Source organism: Heteronotia binoei, chromosome 2 (assembly GCF_032191835.1).
Source record: "Heteronotia binoei isolate CCM8104 ecotype False Entrance Well chromosome 2, APGP_CSIRO_Hbin_v1, whole genome shotgun sequence".
Lineage (NCBI taxonomy): Eukaryota > Metazoa > Chordata > Lepidosauria > Squamata > Gekkonidae > Heteronotia > Heteronotia binoei.
Window position 1 is genome coordinate 60,170,507 of NC_083224.1, and position 22,112 is coordinate 60,192,618.

The following is a 22,112-nucleotide window of genomic DNA, read 5'->3' on the forward strand; positions in this document are numbered from 1 at the left end:
ACAAAGTCTAAAGTACAGAAACATCTTAAGAAGCTCCTTTGAAAAGTTAAAGGAACTTTATATAAAGATAGAGAGGTGAAACAAATTGAAACATTGAACTGATAGTGCATATCACTCCTGCTGTTCCTGATGGAATGGCCGAATCACATTTTGGGAATGGCACTTTCCAGCCACGGGATGCCATGGAGAGATGAAACACCCCTTGACCCTTGTGGGGAGGGGCTATGGCTCACTGACCAAGCATCTGTTTTACATGCAGAAGGTTCCAGATTTAGTTCTTGGCATATCCAGGGCCTGGAAATGCCTTGGGCTAAGGACCTAGATAGCTGCTGCCAGTGCGAGTGAACAAGACTGAAAGTGCAGTCCTATTCAGAGTTATTCCAATCTGGGCCCATTTGATTGGAGTAACCACAGAGGGTTGCACTGTGAGCTAGGTAGACCAATGATTTTACTTGCTATAAGGCAGTCTTCATATCTTCAGATATGGCAGTCTATGTGCAGAAAATAGTAACAAGCAAAAAGGAAAAGGGGTGTCTTATCTCCCATCCCCAGGATTTAATGTCTGGTCATGGATCATATAATATGTGGATGGAAGATTGGGGGGGGGGGTTATCTGGAAACATATAATGAAGTTTTGCCTCTAAAATGTAGTTCATTCCAGTCTGATAACTTCCTCAAATTTGTCCAGACAAGTTCAGGGATTGCACATCTCCCTTGCATCCAAGACTCCAGAGCTTTCCTGAGGGGCTACCTTTTGGTGGTTAAGAAGATTTACTCCTGATTTATTCTGCGGTAAAGAGGACTGCAGCTTAAGCAGGAACAATTATGAGAGTGAGGCCAATGGAGCCATATTGACATTGGAGTGCATGAGGGGCAAGTGCTGATGTGGACAGGTGAAAGTGATGCATTTACAGAAGTGCTGGCTGAGGTTGTTATGCAAAGAGTGCTGTGCACTTAGTGGTTTAAGCCCTGTTTCTTCTATTCCTACATGTAGTGTGCTAGAATCCCTTGGGTAATGTGTTCAGTTTCCTTGAATCCATTCCTGACTTTGAGCTGCTTTGACAAACCTCTCCTCCTCTGCCCCCTTCTCCTGCAGTGAGTCCCACAGCAGCCAACACCCCAAGGATCACCCGCTCTAACAGCATTCCTACCCATGACTCTACCTTCGAGTTATACAACGCCTCCCCCATGGGTAGCACCCTCTCCCTGGCAGACCGGCCCAAAGGCATGATCCGTTCGGGCTCCTTCCGTGACCCTGTGGATGATGGTGAGAATCCTGCACCCAGCTTTAAGGATGAAAGTCTCCTCCTCAGTAGTCATGGTGATGGAGGAGCAGGAACACAATTGCAACCAGTTCAGTTGATTGGATCTTCTCAAGGGCACAGGATGTCTTGGCTGATGACCAGTGAACTTTGCTGTCTGGCTTCTTGCCATATGGCAGCAAAATTACGTAGCACAGCTGGGGATCAGGAGTCTGATCCTGCAGCCAGTGCCTGTGGTTCCCCTCATACACAATCATCACCATTTGGTCTGAGCAGGCAGCCTGCCCAGTTCACAGGGCCAGCATCTCATAGGTCAGAGTCAGCTTCCAGTTTTATTGTCATCCTCTTCTCTTTTGTAGGGGCAGAGGGGCTACATTCACACTGAAAGTTTATAGGATAGTAAAAATTATTTGAAGCATTCACACTAGATTTGACATAAAAAGGGCCGGCTGAGGAGGTTACAATATAAAGGGTATAAGGATATTTCCCTTTTTTGTCCTAGAGAACCCTTTTCTCACTGATTCTGACATCTGGATAGATGATTCTCCAAGTTGAAAGTGCTTTTGAAAGTGCCACGGTTGCCGTTTCACAGGCAAAGACACCTTAGAAGTTTCTTCCAAGATTGAATGAATGCTCTATTACCCTCCAGATCCCCTGCTTTAGCCATTCAGATAGTATAGCATTAATCCTAGGATGCTCTTGGTGTTGCCATCCCACCTGTTAGCACTCACCTGACCTCTGGGTTTCCCCACCCCAACCCCCATGTGCACTGATGTTCCCAGGCCTCTTTGTGACCAGTTGCTCTCCCCCTTCCATGGCCAGAAGATGCCCTGTGACATGTGTGTCTCTCTCTGTCTATTGCAGTTCATGGATCCGTGCTGTCCCTGGCGTCCAGTGCTTCCTCCACTTACTCCTCAGTAAGCCATATTCCCTTCATCAGTCATTGTCTCCCACCCTTGGCTTTCTTTGTGCTGTATTCTTAGCAGGCTTTCACAGGGTTATCTTCTCCTGCAGTCTTTTCAAGTGGGATGGCATGAACAAAATGCATGGCTTCATTGTGACAAGCAGCTCTTGGAACTGGGGGTGCGGTCTAGTGCATTTCACAGTGTGACCATGAGGAGGGTGATGCGGGGTGTCTGGAAAGGTTGCAATGCACGGACTAAGTTCTGTGCATGGCAGTTCATCTGTGTTGCTTTTGCTCACCTGTGCCATCTCTGCTTCTTACACCCTAACCGCCTGCCTCTCTGTCTCTCCTCTGCTCCGTCGCCTCCTGCCAGGCTGAGGAGAGGATGCAGTCTGAGGTACAGTAAGATCCTCTCTTTCTTCCCCACTGCTGGGCTGCTCTTGACCATTGGTGGAGAGCAAAGGGCTGTGCCTCTCCCTTATTCTTAATTCTTTCTCTTCTAGCAAATCCGTAAACTGCGCCGTGAACTAGAGTCATCCCAAGAGAAGGTGGCCACACTGACGTCCCAGCTCTCCGCCAATGTGAGTCATCCTGCCTCATAAGTGCTGCCGTAAATGCTTCTTTGCTCTGGTAGAGTTCAAAGGCATGTCAAATTCCACACTAACAGTTGATCTGCATTCATTAGTAATTACAAAAAGTGGAAAGCCAAGACAAGTGTAGAATGAAACTTAAATAAGTGCCATGGGAAAAGAGTTTGTTCAGAACACTTTGTCAGATGTTATTCCTCCAGTTTGCAAGCTCGCATTCTGGAATTCAGATCACTAGGCATTTATTCCATAACACGTGGATGTGAGGATTCTAACGCAGCACTAGGGGGCCAGATTCTGTGCACTTCACAGTCATACTGACGACATAATCCAGAGTTCTGATCTGCCCTGCAAAATCACAGGAAATTGTCAAAGAAAATGAAGTGCAGACCTCTTTGATATTCTACTTGGAGCAGGAGCACCCTCTAGTGACTGTTCATTGTTTAGTTAGCACAATTTTTCCTAACATTTTGAAGATGGGTTCCTTATCATTCCAGCACCAAACATCTGTTCCACAGCAAAGCAGGCAGAAATCTTTGCACCCACTTGTGAGCATGTGGCCTGCTGACATATCTAAATATCTGTGGCTAGAGGCACTAAACCAACATCTGAAAGGAACAGAACAAAGAATCTCTGACCTCTCCTAAAACCATTTACAGGGTGAAAAACAACATTAGATTAAATCAAGTTGGGGTGATAGTGTAAAAGCAGAGCAGTCTGGCATTTTAGAGCCTTCAAGCCATTGGTGTCCTACCAAATATTTCTGCCAGTGGGTAGCAATCTTTGATCGGTTCCAAGTATGATATTGTATAGTGCTTGCAGATGCTAGGATGCGCATTTTCTTTTCTGTTTCCAGGCTAACTTAGTAGCAGCCTTTGAACAGAGCTTGGTGAACATGACATCCCGCCTCCGACAGCTTGCAGAAACTGCAGAAGAAAAGGTAAGTGAGGAGAAGCACACCGGGAACCATGCCCCCTTCCCCTTAAGGCCACACTAAGTTTCTGATAGTGGCAGAGTGAATGCAATAAATAAGATCTTTGCAAAAATGTCTCATCTGATTGAAATTCTTTTATTATATGTTCAACTATTTGTCTCTGAAAAGAATCAGTCCTTCCTTTTTAAGTGCCTTTGTGGTTGTACTAGAATTTAGTAATGGGGCAACTTGAATGCATCCTTTGTGTTCCCAGTGTGCTAAACTTAACATGCTTGTGTTTCATTTCCATAGGAAATATTTACAGCTAAGACAATAAAACCTAAGATATTCTTCATTTCCATTTCACCTTCCAGGACACTGAGTTGGTGGACCTTCGAGAGACCATTGATTTTTTGAAGAAGAAGAACTCAGAAGCCCAGGCTGTTATCCAGGGGGCCTTGAATGGAGCCGATATCACACCCAAAGGTGAAGGGCAGACTTCAGGACACATCCCCCGTGTTGACCTGAATGATGGATGAAAGCCACTGAAACAGATTCCTTTTAGGGACCTGGGGGAAAAAGTTAGGAGTTTGTTTTCTGCTTGGTGCTGAAATTGAACTCACTTTAATTGCAACCAGCTGCAATGCACTGTTTTACTGGGCTTTTAAAGCTCAAAGGAACACAATAGTATGTGCGGTCTTACACAGATCTGCATTATATCTGCTAAACATCTAGCTCACTTGTTCTCCTTCTCAGACACACAGCTCTAGGAATGGGAGAGAAATAGAGAAAATCTCATGCTCATTCATCAGTGAAGGCCTTCTCTGTCTTTCTTCTAGAATTGGATGCTTTTGTTCTAGAGACAGAAAGAAGATTTAGAACATTCATTGTTAGTGTTGTGCTGTGAAAATACAGTGCAGTAGATATGATTCTGAACCATTATAACTCCCTGTGTTCTATATGGAAAGAGTTTCCACCCCATAGGAAGTGGGGAAATGGTGGTGTTTTAAAGTACTATAGAGAGGTGTGTGAATTAGAATTACCCACTGGTTGTATATTAGCATGGCTGAATGAACCTGCCCCATACAAGGCAAAAGATTGACCAACTTTGTATTAATTTTGAATGTGAGCAAAACTTGCTATCTTGTCTGTGGTTCCTCAGACTTTGTCCCTTTCCTTTTATTCCACCTTGTGCCCTCTTCCCTGTTTCTGTTGACTTCTGCAAACCCTGCCTGACTATAATAATGCAATGAAATTCCTTTCAGGCTGAATTCTAGCTTGTCTGTGGGTTATATTGAATGGATGGGAGAAAAGAAAAGGAGGCTGTCTGTGGTGCAGGGGAGGAGTGTGCAAGCAGTGCTGGTGGTATTGAGCTGGGAGCTGATCACCTCAGGGTCTGCAAGAGCACCTTAGCTTGCCTGTAACTTCTAAGAGCATCCTTCCTTTTCTGTCTCTCCAGAACTGCGGATCAAGAGGCAGAACTCATCAGACAGCATCTCCAGCCTGAACAGCATCACCAGCCATTCTAGCATTGGCAGTGGCAAGGATGCAGATGCCAAGAAGAAGAAGAAGAAAAGCTGGGTGTGTAAAGGATGGATGGGAAGTCAGAGGGAAGTAGCCATGGGGATGAAGCCCTGTTGTGTGTCTTCTAACTAGTGCAATTGCAACTAGGAGGCTCTGGGACACTGGTCAGACACTAGGTAGTCCTGGTGACTACCTTGATCACATTCCTTTGCCAAGAGCCTAGTCTGCATCTGCATTGTTGTGGATGAGAGTCTGTACCAGTTCCCAGGCTAGACTCAGTATTCAGTGATTGCTGTCAATCCACCTGGGTTCATCACCTTAATCAAGGCACCAACCTAGGTTTAGGATAAAACAGGGATGCTAAGAATTGCTGGAAACTCCAAGTGTTTATTATAACAAAAATTCCATATGCACTTAAAACATTCCCAACACATTCAATTCCTGCTGCCTGTTTTGAGCTAGTAAGGAGAGCAGAAAAGTTTAGTTTTTAGAAGGTATCTTTGGAAAGAGTACCTTTATGAGAGACAAGTTGAGAAAGTTGTAAGGTGCCTATGAAATCATTATATAATAAAGACTTGGACTTCAACAGTGATTGTTGCAACACAATACTTTTGCCATGACAAGTTGCTTCCTATCCCACAGACTTGCCCCTGATTTTTCTGTGTAGGCTGTCCTTGTGTAACCCTGCCTTTCCCTGTTGCTCAGAAAGAGAGAAAAAAGGTCACTCATGCCTGTCTCCCAGCACAGCAGGCAGGCCCATCCTTGTAGGAAGGAAGGAACAGGAGGCTGCCCTGGTTTTGATGTGCTGCCTTGAGCTCCCCAGCTTGTTACAGGCAGGGATCTGAGCTGAACGCATGATTAAGTCTTGCTGTATTTTTTTCTTCCCCCCTTTCTTCCTTCAATGCTGATCCCAACCCTTTTTTTTCCAGGTGTATGAGGTAAGCTTGGAATTTCCCTGTTCCCCTCTTCACCAGCCCTTTCCCTGTGTCACTCCATTGTGTTGGGACAGCACAGCACTCGTGAAACTAACCATCCCATTTGCCTCTTAAACCTGCTTTGCCAAACTGCTCAGCAAGGGGCCATTGCACTGGTGCTGGAAGGAGGGTGGGGCGGGGAATGTTTCACGTCTGTTGTCAACATGGCTTTGCATTCACCCTTTGAGCTGCCACAGCTCTCCTTGAGGTGTACAAAGTCCAAGGAAAAAAGGGGCTCCATTCATTTTTTTATTTTATTTTTTTGCACCACTACTGAGACAGGGACATTTTTCATCACAGGGCATAATACCTTCCTCTGCTGCAAGTTACTGGTGATGCTTTCTGGCTTGAGCACCAGAAGTGAAGCAGAAAGGTTTTGCAACAGAGCATGGTTATGTTTTTTCCCAAAAGTATTATTTCAAAATGTGTTTGGTAATTGCAGACCTTATATCTTGCCCTCTCTCACACACACAGTAATTGTCAAGGGGCAAGGAGATGAGAGTATTGACAATGTATCTCTTTGCTCAGATATTTTCCAAGTTGGGGAAGTTGCTCTTTGCCTCTCTTAAGGGAATCATCCGTATTCAGAAATATGTGTTGAAGGGAAGGTTTGTATTATAATGCAATCCTTGTGAGGGCCATTGTTCTACCCTCAGCAAGGTAGCTAAGTTCTGCTTAGATCTCTTGGTTCTCATATCTGTCTGGAATGGGCTCCCCTTTAGTGATTCAGACAATAAAAGTAAGTGAAGTACAGAATGCCCCCACTTTGCTGCCATGCACTTTGGCAACCAGAGCAGCCTCCCACACACTCTGTATATATCACAGGCCAAGGATGTGAGATGACAAATCTGATGGGTATGTACCTTAATGAGCCATCCTTCATCACTGCCATCAGCAAGATGCTGAATGGTTTTGGAATCTCTGGAAAGGGTTTGATGCTGCCCCAGAGCACTGCAGACTGGACTGCAGGAAGGGGAAGAAGACATATTCCCACAAATACAACACAGATCCTGGCAAGTGGAGCAAAGTGCAAACGCATATCACTAACACAGCTCCAGTCCCCTGGCCTCTTGTGTTCTCCCCAACTGGCATGTGGTGAGGGGAAACAGTATCCCCCCCCTTCATTCCAGTAGCACCTCTACTGATCACAGTGGCAGTTCTTCCTTGCTACTGTCTCAATACATGTACGGAATTATGCCTTTTTGTGTCAGTGTGCACATGTGTGTATGTGTGTGCGTGTGCGCGTGCATGTTGCATGCTCTGCCTGAGCATGGTTGAGATCACACATTAATTATTCCCCTCAAGAGCAAAGCACATAACTGTGTTAGGCTTACTCCCTTTTTGTGATGTTGGCTTGGGCCATTATGTAGCAGGAGAGGATGAGCTCTTCTCCACGATCTCAGCAGGCAAGCTTTTACATGCAAGATGAATAATCTGCTCAGGATTCTCAGCACACCTGAGCATCCCTGCCTGAAATGTGTTCCACAAAGGCAGAGAGCAGCCTGCCATTCTCTGCATAGATGTCACAGGCCTGTTCAATATATATCCAAGAGTGCAATCCTAAATTACACTCTTTTAAGTCCATTGAAGTTAATGGGTTCAGAATGATGTGACTGCTAGGGTGACACTGTTGAGCTTTGGATATATGAGTAGAACCAATTCCCAAGGTTTATTCACTCATAGAGATCCCAAGTGCTGCAGAACTTCAAAAGGACAGGAAAGCTCCTACCTAAGCAACATCAACAGATTATTTTCTGACCTCTGCTATAGCAAACGTTAAAATTTGAGGCTGGCAACTGCATGTGTGGACTTGGTGGATTCCTTAATGTTGGAAAAGGCATATTCTTACAGATCTGGGTATGACAACCTTACACACAGCTAGCAGTCCTATAGTTTTCTTAGTGAACCCTGATGCCTGGGATCTGTGGCAACACAAATACAAATGCAGCACCCCATAATGACATAGCACTCGCCTCAGTATTCCTTTGTGCCCTGGTTAGAGATAAAAGGATTTCAGGTGCTCTCCCTTCTATCAGCACCATCTGCCACTGCCCAGAGTGTGATAAAGCTCCAAAAGCATAGATTCAAGTCTGTCACATACAAACAGCTCATGAGCTTTTGCAGCACACCAGGTTTCTTTTTTCCCAGGCATGGCTGTAGCTGTGAGGAAAGAAGAGAGTTCACCTTTTTCACCATGAGACTCACATACTTCTGAAACAGTAGTGATTGATGTAGCTAAGTGACAGATGCTCCGCCATTAAAGACCTGCCATCACTACTTTATCTTGTAAAAATTTCAGAAGAATGTACAGGTTCATCTTCCACACATAGCTGAGGCAATACTTTAATGAATGGTCTCAGTTGGCCAGTGGCTTGTTAACTTTCATAATTAAAGAACTATGTTGATTTTTTGGATAAGCTGAAGTATCAAGGTACCAAGCTGCCTCTTGCTTCTTCCCACAGCAAATGGAGGAGGGGCTTTACAATTCACATTCCAAAGTGTAATGATGAAAACTGATCCACATTTGTTTCTTCCCCAAACTGCAGTTGAATCACTTACTTCCACTTTCTTTTGATACCACTGATTATGTTCAGTATGTATTCCGATATTATAAGCATTGAAAAGTTCTTCTTCCCCAAGTGGCTCAGATTTATGGTTACCAGTCCAGAGACACCTGCTTGATTCTTTGCAGGGCAGAGCAATGTAACACTATCACTTTGCTTGCTGGGAGCTGCCTTGACTTCTGAGGTGTTCCACATTCCTCTTGGGACTAGTTTGGGGGTTTGACAGTTTACTCCCTGGAATCTCAGTGCCCAAGCTGTAGAAATTGGCAGACTTGAAAACAAATGTGTATTGCTGCTGATTCCTTATGCTGAGCACTCTAGATACACTGCTTGTTATCTTGGGGAGCATAATTAAGATACGCTTACCACAACTTGTCTTTTAACACTTTGATCGCCTTCACATGCTTGCACCTTCAAGTAATTGCTTTAAAAGGGCTCAGGGGGTGGACTCTTCCACCTCTCAGTGCATGCGTAATAGTGGAATGGTGACTCATATGGGCATTGAAGACTGCAAGTTGGGCTATCTGGAGTCGGAAGGGTGCTGGCATGAGAGGGGCTTGTTGGTCCAAAGGGAGGGATGGGTTTTGCACTTTGAAGAGATGGGAGTGAGAAGCAGGTCAGAAGAATATCTGGTCTGCTGAGTATTCAGACAAACTTGGTACAAACTAGTTACAGTGCGCAGTGTGATGCGGTTTAGAAGGCACAGGTGCCCTCTATGACCTCATTAACTTTTCCTCTGTTTTCTTGGAATGAATTTTGGAAAGTCTCTTCAACTTACTTTCTGCATCTCCATTTTCCCCTCCAGTTGAGGAGCTCCTTCAACAAGGCTTTCAGCATCAAGAAGGGCCCCAAATCTGCCTCCTCTTACTCTGACATAGAGGAGATTGCAACCCCTGACTCTTCAGCACCATCATCCCCTAAACTGCAGCATGGATCCACAGAGACTGCCTCTCCCTCCATCAAATCCTCCAACTCTTCTTCTGTTGGCATTGACAACACTGAGTGAGTCCCGCCCTCCTACCCTGTGGAGCAAAGCTAGGAATACCTCAATTAGTAGGCTGAGATGTGTCAGGTCTTCATCCTGCCTAACTTTGCACTCCCACCCATCCCCAAAGCCAGGGTGGCTGTAAGTGAGTGGGTTTGAAATGGATCTGTCTTGCAGTCTTGGGTTCTCCCATCTGGAAAGTACTGATAGCAAACCTCCTGACATTATTAACAGAGGGTGAAGTAAACATTTTAATGCATGTTTCACTGTTAAATGGGTTGTAAACTTAATAAGAACAACAGTCAGATATTATGACTCACTGAGTTTCTCTCTGTTTGACCTGTAGTATTTTTACACCAGTTGCAGTCCCAGCTCATATGCAGTAAGGTCCCTTTCCTTCTGATCCATAAAATTTGGGATCTAATTCAGTGACTCAGCCATGATCTAGATATTTGGTTGAATCCAGCATGGTTTTCTGCTGCTGAAAAAGGGAGGGGGAAAGACCACAAAAAAGATTATGCTAGTGATTGTGGGACCTGTGTAGACAAAACCCCTGTGGGGATGTGGTCTGTTGTAAGGAGAGGAATTAGGCAAGACTGAGCAAAAAAGCTTGCTGGATCTAACTCACTTCTCAGCCTGGGGTGATGTTATTGTTAAGAGGTAGTGCAGGGGAAAGGACTGACCGGGTGGCTGAATGAGCACCTTTTAGAGCAATATTTGGAAGGATTTCAGATGATGCCAGGAGGCCATAGCACTGAAGGAAGGTTTATGTCTGAGAGATTTGGACTCAAGGGCACAGACTCCCAGTTTGTCTTGACTCTCCACTTTGGTCCACAAAGAGTTAAACTTAGACTGGCATTTCTGCACCCATTTCTGGTCATGACTGAACTTGCTTAAATTTCTTGGCAGGCTTTTCCAGACCAATGAAGAGGAAGAACCTGAGAAAAAGGAGGTCTCAGAGCTGCGCTCAGAGCTGTGGGAGAAGGAAATGAAATTGACGGACATTCGTTTGGAAGCTCTAAATTCTGCCCATCAGCTGGATCAGCTGCGTGAAACTATGCACAACATGCAGGTGGGTCCTGTGTGCTGCAGGGTTAGTACTGCTCCTGGTGCAGATGAAGAGACTAGTTGGGCTATGTGAATGTTTGTGGGCAAGAAAGAATGAGGTTTTGAGCTTCACAGAACTCTTCATGGGGCATCCAGTGTACTCCTCTCACTTTCTTGCATTGATGAGTCACAGCCTTCTAAGCATATGTGGCAGTGCAAAAAAAGTCACTGTGACAAATGAACCCCTCACAGTGTTGGAAGATGGCAGGATTAAGACCCTGAATTCTGGAGTTCTGCCTTTCTTTAGGCAGCATTTTGAGATTAGGGACATTGGTCTAGAAAATACCTCTGCTTCCTTTTCTGTAGTTTGGCTGTCACTGCCTGACATCCATGACGCCCCCCCCCCCCAATACAGTAATATGCATTTTCTATCTGCATTTTTTTTTTTGGTGCATAGTCTGCTTCCGCATTACTTACACCAAAGCCTGTTTGTACTGTTTGACATCCATGCCCATCATTAACAAACTAGAACTGCTTCATTCTTGAGGGCACTATAGGAAAGGCAGCCTGGGATTGGGGTGGATTGCAGAACACAGTTTGTAGTATCCCATTCTGAGAAAAGACCCTGCCTCTGAGATCTTGGCTGCCATGCCAAGTGCTTGCTGCTCCTTTTTTTCTCTCACTCTTGCCACTGCTCCATACTTCCTCTACAGCTGGAGGTGGATCTGCTGAAAGCAGAGAATGACCGGCTGAAGGTGACCCCTGGGACATCCTCTGTGCCAAGCTCCATCCCAAGCCACATCCTGAGCTCATCTGCCTCCTCGTCCCCAAGGCGATCTCTGGGTCTCCAACTAGCTCATCCTTTCAGTCCCAGCCTGGCTGATTCAGGTATAATTTTTGCCAGAGGTGAATGATATTGGGGTGGGGTGGGGTGGTGGCCTTCATTAAGGATGTGGCCTGGAAACGGGGAAGAGAATTAGCATGCAGATCCCTTGCTTTGGAGAACTGAGCTACATTTGGGTATATTCTTCCTCTTGTTCTGTGAATACACAGTCCATTGCCTTGTTGAGAGTTTTATGGTGTCTCAGAGGGAGAGCCTACAAGGGGCGAGGAAAGGCAAGAGAAGCTGAAGCTGAAAGAAGAGAGATGAACAAGATGGATTGAAAAACTGTGAAGTGATGTTCTAGTCTGTGAGGAGAGCACAAAGGCCACAGTTGAGGGACCACACACTCTAGGGCAGCATATTAATGAGGTTTATCTGTTGACATGCAGGGTTTCCCAGCAACACCATCCCACATTAATGAGGCCTGCTCATATTCAGAATACACATCTCTCATTTTACTTTTCCTTCCCCAGAGCTGTCACCAATGGATGGCATCACTGCTGGTACCCAGAAGGATGAGGTGACGTTGCGAATTGTAGTGCGCATGCCGCCTCAGCATATCATCAAAGGGGTAAGCACTAGTGAAAGGGAGAAACAGGCATTATACCTGTGCCTCTCAGCCTCTGTAGAGCTTGAGGGCTCTGCATACTTATTCCGATAGCCATGATCTGGTAGCAGTAGTTCCTGGTCACATTTATGTCTCCCTTTGGCTTTCAGGACCTGAAACAGCAGGAGTTCTATCTGGGCAGCAGTAAAGTGAATGGGAAACTGGACTGGAAGATGCTGGATGAAGCTGTCTGCCAGATCTTCAAGGTGAGCGGCTAATGGCAGTTTTTTGGTTGTCCCTGTGATGTTCAGAAGTTTTACTTTTTGAAAAGGCCAGTAGGCTTAACCTAAGGTGTGATGTAATGAATTGCCAAGAATGTCCTTTCAGAAACAGTAGAAGAAATGAGGGAGGGGCACATCCCTTGCCAACAGACCGCCACAGGATGAGTAACTCCTAGTATGGTCTTGCACAGCAGCTAAGAGAGAAGTGACACTACCAGTTGAGATTTCACTTCATCCATGAAATATTTCCTGATAACCTTAGGCAAACAACTTTCTCTCAGCCTCCCCGTCTGTGAATAATACTGCTGCCTTACTTTATAAGACTGTTGTAGGCATTATTTTGATAACATATATGAAGCGATTTAAACAGTGCAAATACCTTAATACACGCTAAGTATTACATGATGCAATAGCAGCAGGTTACTTAAGATCATAAGAACAGACTTGTTGTATCAGACCAGTGGTCCACCTAGTCCATCATTATGTTTCACACAGCAGCCAACCATTTGCCCAGGGGAGAGGCAAGAATCAGGACACAGATGTCAAGGCCTTCTCTGATGCTGTCTCCTAGCACTGGTGTTCATATGTTTGCTGCCTCTTAACAGGGTGGTTCCCTTTAGTCACTATGCTTAATAGCCATTGTTGGATTCACCCTCCATAAGTCTGATTCTCATCTGTGCTCACTATGTTCTCTAGCAGTGAATTCCACAATTTAATTATTGAGTAAAAAATCACTTCCTCTTGTCTGTCCTGAACCTGTTGTTCATGTAGTTTGATAGGTGCCTCCAAGTGTGGGGGATGGAGAAAAAGTTCTCACTTTGTCTGTGAATTATTATCTCTGTGAATTATTGTGCAGCCGTGATGGATAAACCAGTGGCTTTCTGTTACATTACCTTCTTTTACTTTGAAAAGGTAGATGAATAATTAGCACCAGCATGCTCTAGTGGGAAGTCAGGAGGAAAAATCTACAGGAGAGATAGGGTTCGGGCCTTGCTGGGATTAATGCCTATATATTAGCAAAGGCTTTTGATTCCCTTGTCACCACCAGCATCCAAGGAACCTTAGTGTCTTGTCTGTTTTGAAGTCTGACCTGAACTGGGTCATCCCCTGTCTTCACTCAGGACTACATCACCAAGATGGATCCTGCTGCCACACTGGGGCTCAGCATGGAGTCTGTCTACGGCTACAGCATCAGCCATGTCAAGCGGGTCTTGGACACAGAGCCACCGGAGCTGCCGCCGTGCCGACGTGGTGTAACAAGCATTGCCGTGACATTGAAAGGTAGTATAACATTTTTAAAAAAACTTTTATTCAGTACAGCTGTTCTCCTGGCCACATCTGCTTGCTGTTCTGTCCAGTTCCAAGCTGTTTGCGCTGTGTGTTGGGTCTAAGTGGGAAAGGCAACAGGCACCTCAACTTGAAAACACATTCAGCAAACTCAGCAAATTCAGCAAATTGATGGTGGAGCCCAGAGCTGTGCTTTATTATTAAGGAGAAAGATCTGCACTTTCAAACTTGATGGATACTGCTGGCAATTTTGCTGAAGCCTCAAAGAATTCCAGACTGAGGCAGAAATGTTAGCCAGTAAGAGCTGGGTGGGAATGGCTGCAGCCATCACAAGAAGATGGATTCAGCACAGTAGCTGGAGGTGTTAAAAAGATGACGTATTTATTATAGAAGAAAAAGTGTGCTGCTGTGATTAAGTAAACCAGACTGTTACAAGAGACTTTAGTACAGCAGGTAGATGTCATTGCCAGCAGGAAATATCTCACTGTAGTTACAGGCACGGTTTGGCATGGTTAGGAGGGCCCAGGCCTCGGATTCAGTGGGAGCTCACAGGAGCACAGCTCCTGAACCTTTCAGAGAGTTCCTCCTCCTGAGAGTTCCATCTCCTCCTTCTGAGAGTTCTACCTCCTTGTCCATTGAATAGTATGTGCGGCTGCATAACAATCCCTGGATGGGCTCCATCAACTATTTTTCTACAAAATGAGCCCTGGGAGGGCCAATTTTGTAACCTTTATTTATTTTATCAATTTTATATCCTGCCCTTCCCTGATGGGCTCATGGCAACTAACAACAGTTAAAAACAACATAAAATATTAAAAACAGAATATGCAATAAAATCATTTTCATGCATTTTACAGTCATTAAAAGTCCAAGATGCACATTGATGTTCTGGTTATTCTGATGTTCTGGTTTCAATTATATTGTATTTCAATTATATTTGTAATCCTTTTGCACAGGGTTAAAAGAAAAGTGTGTGGACAGTCTGGTGTTTGAGACCCTTATCCCCAAGCCCATGATGCAGCATTATATAAGCCTCCTACTGAAGCACCGGCGCCTCATCCTGTCAGGACCAAGTGGAACTGGCAAGACCTACCTGACCAATCGTCTTGCTGAGTACTTGGTTGAGCGCTCAGGCCGTGAGGTCACCGATGGCATCGTCAACACCTTCAACATGCACCAGCAGTCATGCAAGGTCTGCTGCTATTGACTGGGACTTACAACCTTCCATTTCTGTACGAATGCAAGCAGAGTTTCTCTAACCTTCCAGCACAGTCCTGCTGTTAGCATTCCTTCCTCACAATTCCCCCCAGCAATTTCAGCCTGAGGAATTTACTCAAACCTTCCAGTCATTTGTCAGTATGCCCCTTCGATTCTCAGTGCTCCCCCAACATCCAGTCTTGTGAGCTCTCAATTGTGTGAGCTCCTCCCTTGCTAATGCCTTTGGATTATTGCATTAAACAACTGACCACATATCCTGTCTGTGTGCTGGCACATGACCTTCATTTGCATTACTCTTTACCAGGACTTGCAGCTTTACCTTTCCAACCTGGCCAATCAGATTGATCGGGAAACAGGAATAGATGTGCCATTGGTCATTCTCCTTGATGATCTCAGTGAGCCAGGCTCAATCAGTGAGCTTGTCAATGGAGCTCTCACTTGCAAATACCACAAATGGTAAGAGATTACTATAAAATAATATTACACTCCTGTTCCTTGATGGTGGTCTGATCTCCAAGGGATGTTCTTAAGTTTAAAAGTGTGACAGTTTATGCAGTGTGTATATGTATGGGAATTTGCTATTGGTGGCATTCCTTTATTGTTGCCTCTAACCTGCACTTCTGTCTTAATGTCCATGGAAGGAACAGAGTGCAGTATGAATCTTGCTGCTGTGTTGAGCACCCAGCTAAAGAGTTTCCCTACTCCTTGTTCTGTGTCACGAGCAAACAACTTGCACAGGCTGATGTGAAATGGTGGCATTCCTGTTCAGAAGCCGGACAGACAGAGGGGGCCTGATTATGCACTAGACCTAAAGCTGCTTTCCTGCTTGCCTCTCTGTCATTGTATTGCTCACTGTTACCCTGCTCGGTAGATGAGATACAATGGTCCCTCACCCAAAACCATGTGAGGCCATGCATGTTTTGCTAGGTGGACACTTCTTCATACTTTTTACTCTGCTTGAGAGTTTGGATGAGAGAAACTTGTCCCCAGAGCTCAGATCCTTTGATCAGGAAAAAGCTTCAGACAATATCATAAAGGGTCAGACATTCTAATGCCTATAAAGAAGTGTGCCAAACTTTCCTAAATATTTTTATCTGAACCTCAGAATGACTTTATACTTATTGCAGCATTTCTTACAGGAAACTTCCCTCCTCCATGCTGGTTCTCCACAGTTTTTCTGTAGGAGCACTTGAGCTGATGGTGGGATTGATACAAGAGTGATATTTTGCTAGTGCCAGCAAAGAGTCTCTTTCCTCAAAAGGGTATGAGGCAAAGTGAATAATCCTGCTGGGTTGAGACTGAGGAGATGTAACAGAAAAGTCCTCTAGCTATGCTCCTGCAGAGAATAAATGAAACATGCAGCACCCACTAAGCCTGTTGCTTCTCTCCCTTGTCAGCCCGTACATCATTGGAACAACCAACCAGCCTGTGAAAATGACTCCAAACCATGGCCTGCACCTCAGCTTCAGGTAATGGCAACAATACTAAAACCACTGAAGACAGTGGGATGGCTCATCTCCTCCTCTGCTTGGTCAGTTCCAAGATTCTAAAACCATGATGCTGCGATGGGGAGGATCTGCATAGTTTGTGTGAAATCCTTTGTTGTCCCAGGGCAAGGGAGTAGTTGGGAAGATGAGGGTACATGCTCTTTACTCTTTTTGGTGTATTAGCTTTTGGGGGAGAATAATTTGATTTGAGTGCCAACTTTTCTCCCCATTCTTAATCTGGTCCTTGCCCTACAGAATGCTGACTTTCTCCAACAACGTGGAGCCTGCCAATGGTTTCCTGGTGCGCTACCTACGCCGGAAGCTTCTTGAGTCCGACAGTGATGTCAATGCCAACCGGGAGGAGCTGCTGCGGGTGCTGGACTGGGTGCCCAAGCTTTGGTACCACCTGCATACTTTCCTAGAGAAGCACAGCACCTCTGACTTCCTCATTGGTAAGGATGGCTGGAGCTCCTATCAGGGGCAGCTTTTATCAGGCAGGAGGCTGGGACAAAAAGTTGCAATGCAAGATCTGGTGACATTATAGGCAGCTTGGGTGAAGTTGCAACTTGTTTCATTTGATTCATTTCTGCAAGGAGACATTCCAGAGCTCAAGGCTGCATAGAAGCAGGGATCCCCCATTCTTAAACTCAGTGAGATAATCAGGAATGAGAGAAAAGTATTCTGTGTGTGCCCTGTGGTGTTCTTAATTAGTACTTCTGTGTTCCAGGGCTCTGAACCCTGTCTCAAATTAAGCCCTGGTTTCTTTTGTAACAAACCAAATGCTATAATTTCTCTTAAGCATTTCTGTTCAAGGCATTTCAAGAACATGGAGTAGAACTATAATAGATTTAGCAGATGTCAGCAGATGTCCTTCTTTTAAGACTAGGTTTTTAAAGTTATTTGGTTGCACTATCGTAAATGCCATCAAATTCCTCCTTACTTTCCTATTTGGTGAGTTACCTATTAACAAAATCAGTCACTTGAATCTAAGTATCATAAGAACCAGATACAAATCTTCAGTTTAAGAGCTGTCAGGCTTGTATACATTGAGGTTGTTTCTGCAGTGAGGTCCATCCAGGATTTGCTTCTTTGAGTCATGTGAACACATGAAGCTGCCTTCTACTGAATCAGACCTTTGGGTCAGAAAGATCAATATTATCTAGTCTGACTGGCAGCAGCTCTCCAAGGTCTTAGGCAGAGGTCAGTCACATAACCTCTGACCTGACCTTTTTACTTTGAGAAGCTGGGGACTGAACCTTCAGCATACCAAGCAGATGCTCTGCCACTGAGCCACAGCCCCTCTCCAATTAATGTCATTATTGCCTGCTCAGACTGACAACAGCTGTCTGGGGTCTCAGGCAGAGGTTGGGGTGGGGCTTGTAGCTCAGTGGCAGAGCATCTGTTTGACACACAGAAGGTCCCAGCAACTCAACAGGACCAGGCAGTAGGTGATATGAAAGACCCCTGCCTGAGACTCTGGAGAGCTGCTGCCAGTCTGAGTAGACAATACTGACCTTAATGGATCAAGGGTTTGATTGAGTATAAGAAACCTTCATGTGTCTTTCAGATCACCTACTGGCTGGTTCTTTTAACTGGAGCTGCTGGGAATTGAACCTTGTACTTTCTGCATGCAAAGTGGATGCTCTTCCACTGAGCCATGGCCCCTCCCCATGTGGGCCAAGGTAGAAGCCCACACTGACAATTTTGATGCAAGGAATAATATGAATCACACTGAGTGGACGCAACTCATACATACTGGATACCAAAAACCAATCTTTGACCTAGTGCAATTATATATTCTGGGGTTGTTGGTTCCTCAGTTTTCTTCAAAAAGCCCCTCTATTTGAAAGCTGGATCATGCCTGGATCAGCATCTTTCACACGAATTCTGTTCTTTTTCTCCATTGAATTCAAGCCAATTCTATTTTGCTATTCTAACATTGACTTATAATAGGGAAACAGCTTCATGGTCCCATTTCAGCACTTTATACCATACACCAATGAGTTCCTCTGTCAATCACAGACACCATGAATTGTATTGGGCTCCTATGATCAAAATATTACATGGGCTTAGTTCTTAGACATTGTTTAATAGCTGATCTTCCTCCCGTCTCCTCCTAGGCCCTTGTTTCTTCCTGTCATGCCCCATTGGAATAGAAGATTTCCGGACCTGGTTCATTGACTTATGGAACAATTCCATAATTCCTTACCTTCAGGAGGGAGCAAAGGATGGGATCAAGGTATCTCCCTTTACTTAAAGATCTACTCTAGTGATTGTAGCCTGGACTCATTCTTATGGATGGTCTGCTTGGCTACAAACTGAACCTATTGACTGCCCTAAAAGAGCAAAAGCCTGTTGCAGGCAGTTAAGTCTGAATGTCTGCTTTCTTTGAAAGTTAGCTGACTCATGCATGAATTTGCTCAGACCTTCAACTCTGTTCCTTGCAGAAGAATGGGATGAATGGTCACTGCACAATCTGAATGTTCTTGTCAATACCAGGCAGGCTCTGGTAAAAGTTGTTATTCATTCTCTCTTATCCTCATTACAGGTGCATGGACAGAAAGCTGCCTGGGAAGACCCTGTGGAGTGGGTGCGAGACACATTGCCATGGCCATCAGCCCAGCAAGACCAGTCAAAGCTCTATCATCTTCCTCCACCTAGCATGGGGCCACATAGCACTGTCTCACCCCCAGAGGAGCGAAGCGGCAAGGATACAACACCAAATTCTCTGGAATCAGACCCTTTGGTATGTCATTCAGATTACAGAGGAAGAGATGTTGGGAAAGGAGGAAGAATGTCAATTAGAATCCATATTTGTTTCCCAACATTCAACTCAGATTAACCAATGAGGCAGCCCTAGGCCCTGACCAAGCTTCCTAGCTTGACCGCCTGCTAAGGGCCATGATCAGATTGAATGCTTTGTAGGGCAAGAGAATCCTAGCTGCAGCTTTCAGGGTGTCGGGGCAGTGACTGTGTAACACCTTTCAGATAGCATTTAGCAAACTAGTATAGTTAAATAAAAGCAGTGCAAGTATATTGGGAAGAGTTTTGCAATTGATCCTTAAGGATAGCTGATGTTACAAAAGAGGCAAGAATGATTCATGGTTCTCATGATCGTGTCTTGAAAGGCCATGCATTGTGTAGGTCATCCTTACAAGGCAGTTGTGCTTCAGGCTACCATGAGGGGATGGGGGGGGGTGATCAGCTGGGTTAGAAAGATTTACTCAGCCTATGCCTACAATGTTTTTTGGATCATCTTGCCTGTGAAACAGCTGTATTACTGTAATCATGTGCTCTGTGCTCTGGATGTCCCCTATTACTCAAACACTCCCAAAATTCTGGGAATAACAAAAAATTATCACCTAGAATTTTGGGAGTGCTTTGGTCACTCATCCTTTTATCCCTTTATTGTGTTGCAACAGTTGCTTTGTGCCCCAAAGAGAGCCAAGATCTATTGAGAGTACTTTCCAGTGTGCCTGTGTCTCAGTGTTCACCTGAGCAAGATAAAACACTGCACTGCTGCATATCATGTTATCAGTGACCTGAGCCACAAATATGTTCACCATCACAAGAGAGAAGAGCTTGCTTTAAAATTGCAGTACATGGAGTTGTAGTTTGGAGCACTGAGCGCCAGTAGCCACAAGGTGGCATAAGAGTGTAGAACAAAGGGTTATAGTGCAGGCTTCACATACAATTCTTTGAAAGTAGCTGGAAGTGATAAATGGGAAGATTCCATTTTGCAGAACTGTATATAAATTGCACCTGAGATTTCCCTGTCAGAGCAGTCAGAAGATAGATCCCATACCTGTGGCTGGGATAGCTCCAGTGCCAACACAATTGAACAGCCAAGCCACAAACAGAAAAATGCTGTTGTTGCAGTTGTCACGGCAATGACATGATGCTAGGCCATGGCTTACTCAGCAGCTGAGAATCAGCGTAAGAGAGAGAGGGAGTGGCAGTGTTGCCAGGCAATTAAGGTAATGACCATGTGTCTTATTGGACCTGGGAGGGAACCAAAAAGCACGTGCAGCCCCCCTGCACTCCACTTAGACTGGTACCAGCCATGGCAGGGGGATATCCATCTTGCACACATCAACAATTCTCAGGAGAAAGAGAGGGAATAAAATGATTACTTGACTTCCTCCCTTCTTGCCTGAGGACTTGAGGAAGATCTTACCAGAGCAAGTGAATAGCAGTGTGTGGGTTTGTTGGGACACTTGATCCCACATTGAGCTATTTTTTCTTCCACAGCATCTAAAAACTCTAATGCTGCTTTGGTCAGAACAATTGCAGTCCCATCCTGAGCAATGTTATAACCTTCTAAGCCCATTGGCTGCTTAGGATGGCACTGCAAGTCTTCTTCAGAGTACAAATAATAAACAGACCCTAAGCAGAAATCATTGTGTTCCTCCCTATCCCAACTGTCTGGGGTCCTAATTTCCAATAACCTTTCCCTTCTTTCTGTTAGGTGATGCTATGACTGCCAGGTATGTGGCATCTGGCTTTCAAGCTCTACATGTGTATATAGAAAGACAACTGGAGATACTGCAACTTCTTACTTATCTGTCTTATCCCCTGCAGATGGCAATGTTGCTGAAGCTTCAGGAAGCAGCCAACTACATTGAGTCCCCAGATAGAGAAACGCTGGATCCAAACGTGCAGTCTGCTCTCTAAAGAGGAGTGGATCAGGATGGAACAGTGATCGGAGTGAGCTGGTCTCAGCTGCTTATACTCCTCGTTCTTCTTTGTTTTTTGTATCTGGAACCCGTGGCCTGGAACAGAAACCACAGAGGGCTGGGAGGCACCTGTTTCTTGCTTTGCAGTCTGTGCAGATGGACAAGGAGAGAGGCAGCTCGCTCTTCCTCTGAAAGATGCTGGCTGCCCTCCCCTCCCCCACATGACTATGGTGGTAGGAGAATGCCAATTTTTATTTGTAGGTTTTGTGCCTCTGTCACAAACTCCTTGGCTTTGTAGCGTGACTGGGGGGAGAGGGGTGCAGGGAAGATGAATAAATTCCACAGATCCAGGTTGCCCCTCATCAGAGTTCCTGTGTGGGGCACATATGCTTGAGAACTCCCCACAACTGGCCACTGCATTAATTGCAGAGCAATGTTGGTTGGCGGAGTAGCAGCAAAGTTCGGGGTTTCCTACAAGGAGGATCCTTAAAATAAGGTAAACAGAAGCCTAGAAAAGGAACCTGTAAGCATCGGAGCGGAAGATTTTTCTGCTGCAGCAAAGCAACTGCTGGCACTCTCTGGGTACTTCCCCCTCACTCTGTCCTACCAACACAAATACAGGCAAAGGCCTAGGACTGTTAATCCTGTCTTTGTGCCCTCCTTATTTAATCTGCATGATGGTCCTTTTACATTCAGATTCCCAATAAAATCTGTTTTGTTTTGTTTTTCCTTTTATCTTTATTTTGGCTAAGCTGGACCATTCCGTTCATTCTTTAGTTCAAAGAATTGTTGTTGTTGTTATTTTTACAGCCTGCCATTGGCTGTGCAGGGAGGAGCCACTTCTTTGCATTGTGTGTTCTGTTTTGTTCATCTCCCTTTCTCGTTCTGCCACTTTGTAAGTTCCATCACTGCAGTCCCTCCCAACTCAAACTGGTGCTGACTGGATGTCCTCCAGTAACCAAATTGGCCTTGT

At 45.0% G+C, this 22,112-nt stretch overlaps 1 protein-coding gene across 5 annotated transcripts in view; it reads left to right on the plus strand.

Annotated features, from left to right (window-relative positions):
* Positions 1-21,864, plus strand: part of NAV1 (neuron navigator 1) — a 300,162-nt gene extending 278,298 nt beyond the window's left edge. For 4 of the 5 annotated variants that reach the window (XM_060231127.1, XM_060231125.1, XM_060231128.1 and 1 more), the window contains 20 exons: positions 1,097-1,267; positions 2,127-2,179; positions 2,540-2,563; positions 2,670-2,747; positions 3,610-3,693; positions 4,041-4,152; positions 5,126-5,247; positions 9,534-9,730; positions 10,623-10,785; positions 11,474-11,648; positions 12,117-12,214; positions 12,361-12,456; positions 13,593-13,752; positions 14,715-14,950; positions 15,281-15,432; positions 16,374-16,445; positions 16,719-16,915; positions 18,584-18,702; positions 19,012-19,209; positions 21,045-21,864. In XM_060231127.1, coding sequence (XP_060087110.1) covers positions 1,097-1,267; positions 2,127-2,179; positions 2,540-2,563; positions 2,670-2,747; positions 3,610-3,693; positions 4,041-4,152; positions 5,126-5,247; positions 9,534-9,730; positions 10,623-10,785; positions 11,474-11,648; positions 12,117-12,214; positions 12,361-12,456; positions 13,593-13,752; positions 14,715-14,950; positions 15,281-15,432; positions 16,374-16,445; positions 16,719-16,915; positions 18,584-18,702; positions 19,012-19,209; positions 21,045-21,137 — 2,600 coding nt within the window. In that variant the 3' untranslated portion in view covers positions 21,138-21,864. The remainder of the gene's footprint in view (positions 1-1,096; positions 1,268-2,126; positions 2,180-2,539; positions 2,564-2,669; positions 2,748-3,609; positions 3,694-4,040; positions 4,153-5,125; positions 5,248-9,533; positions 9,731-10,622; positions 10,786-11,473; positions 11,649-12,116; positions 12,215-12,360; positions 12,457-13,592; positions 13,753-14,714; positions 14,951-15,280; positions 15,433-16,373; positions 16,446-16,718; positions 16,916-18,583; positions 18,703-19,011; positions 19,210-21,044) is intronic. The other variant, XM_060231126.1, reaches the window with a different exon arrangement.
* Positions 21,865-22,112: the final 248 nt, after the last annotated feature.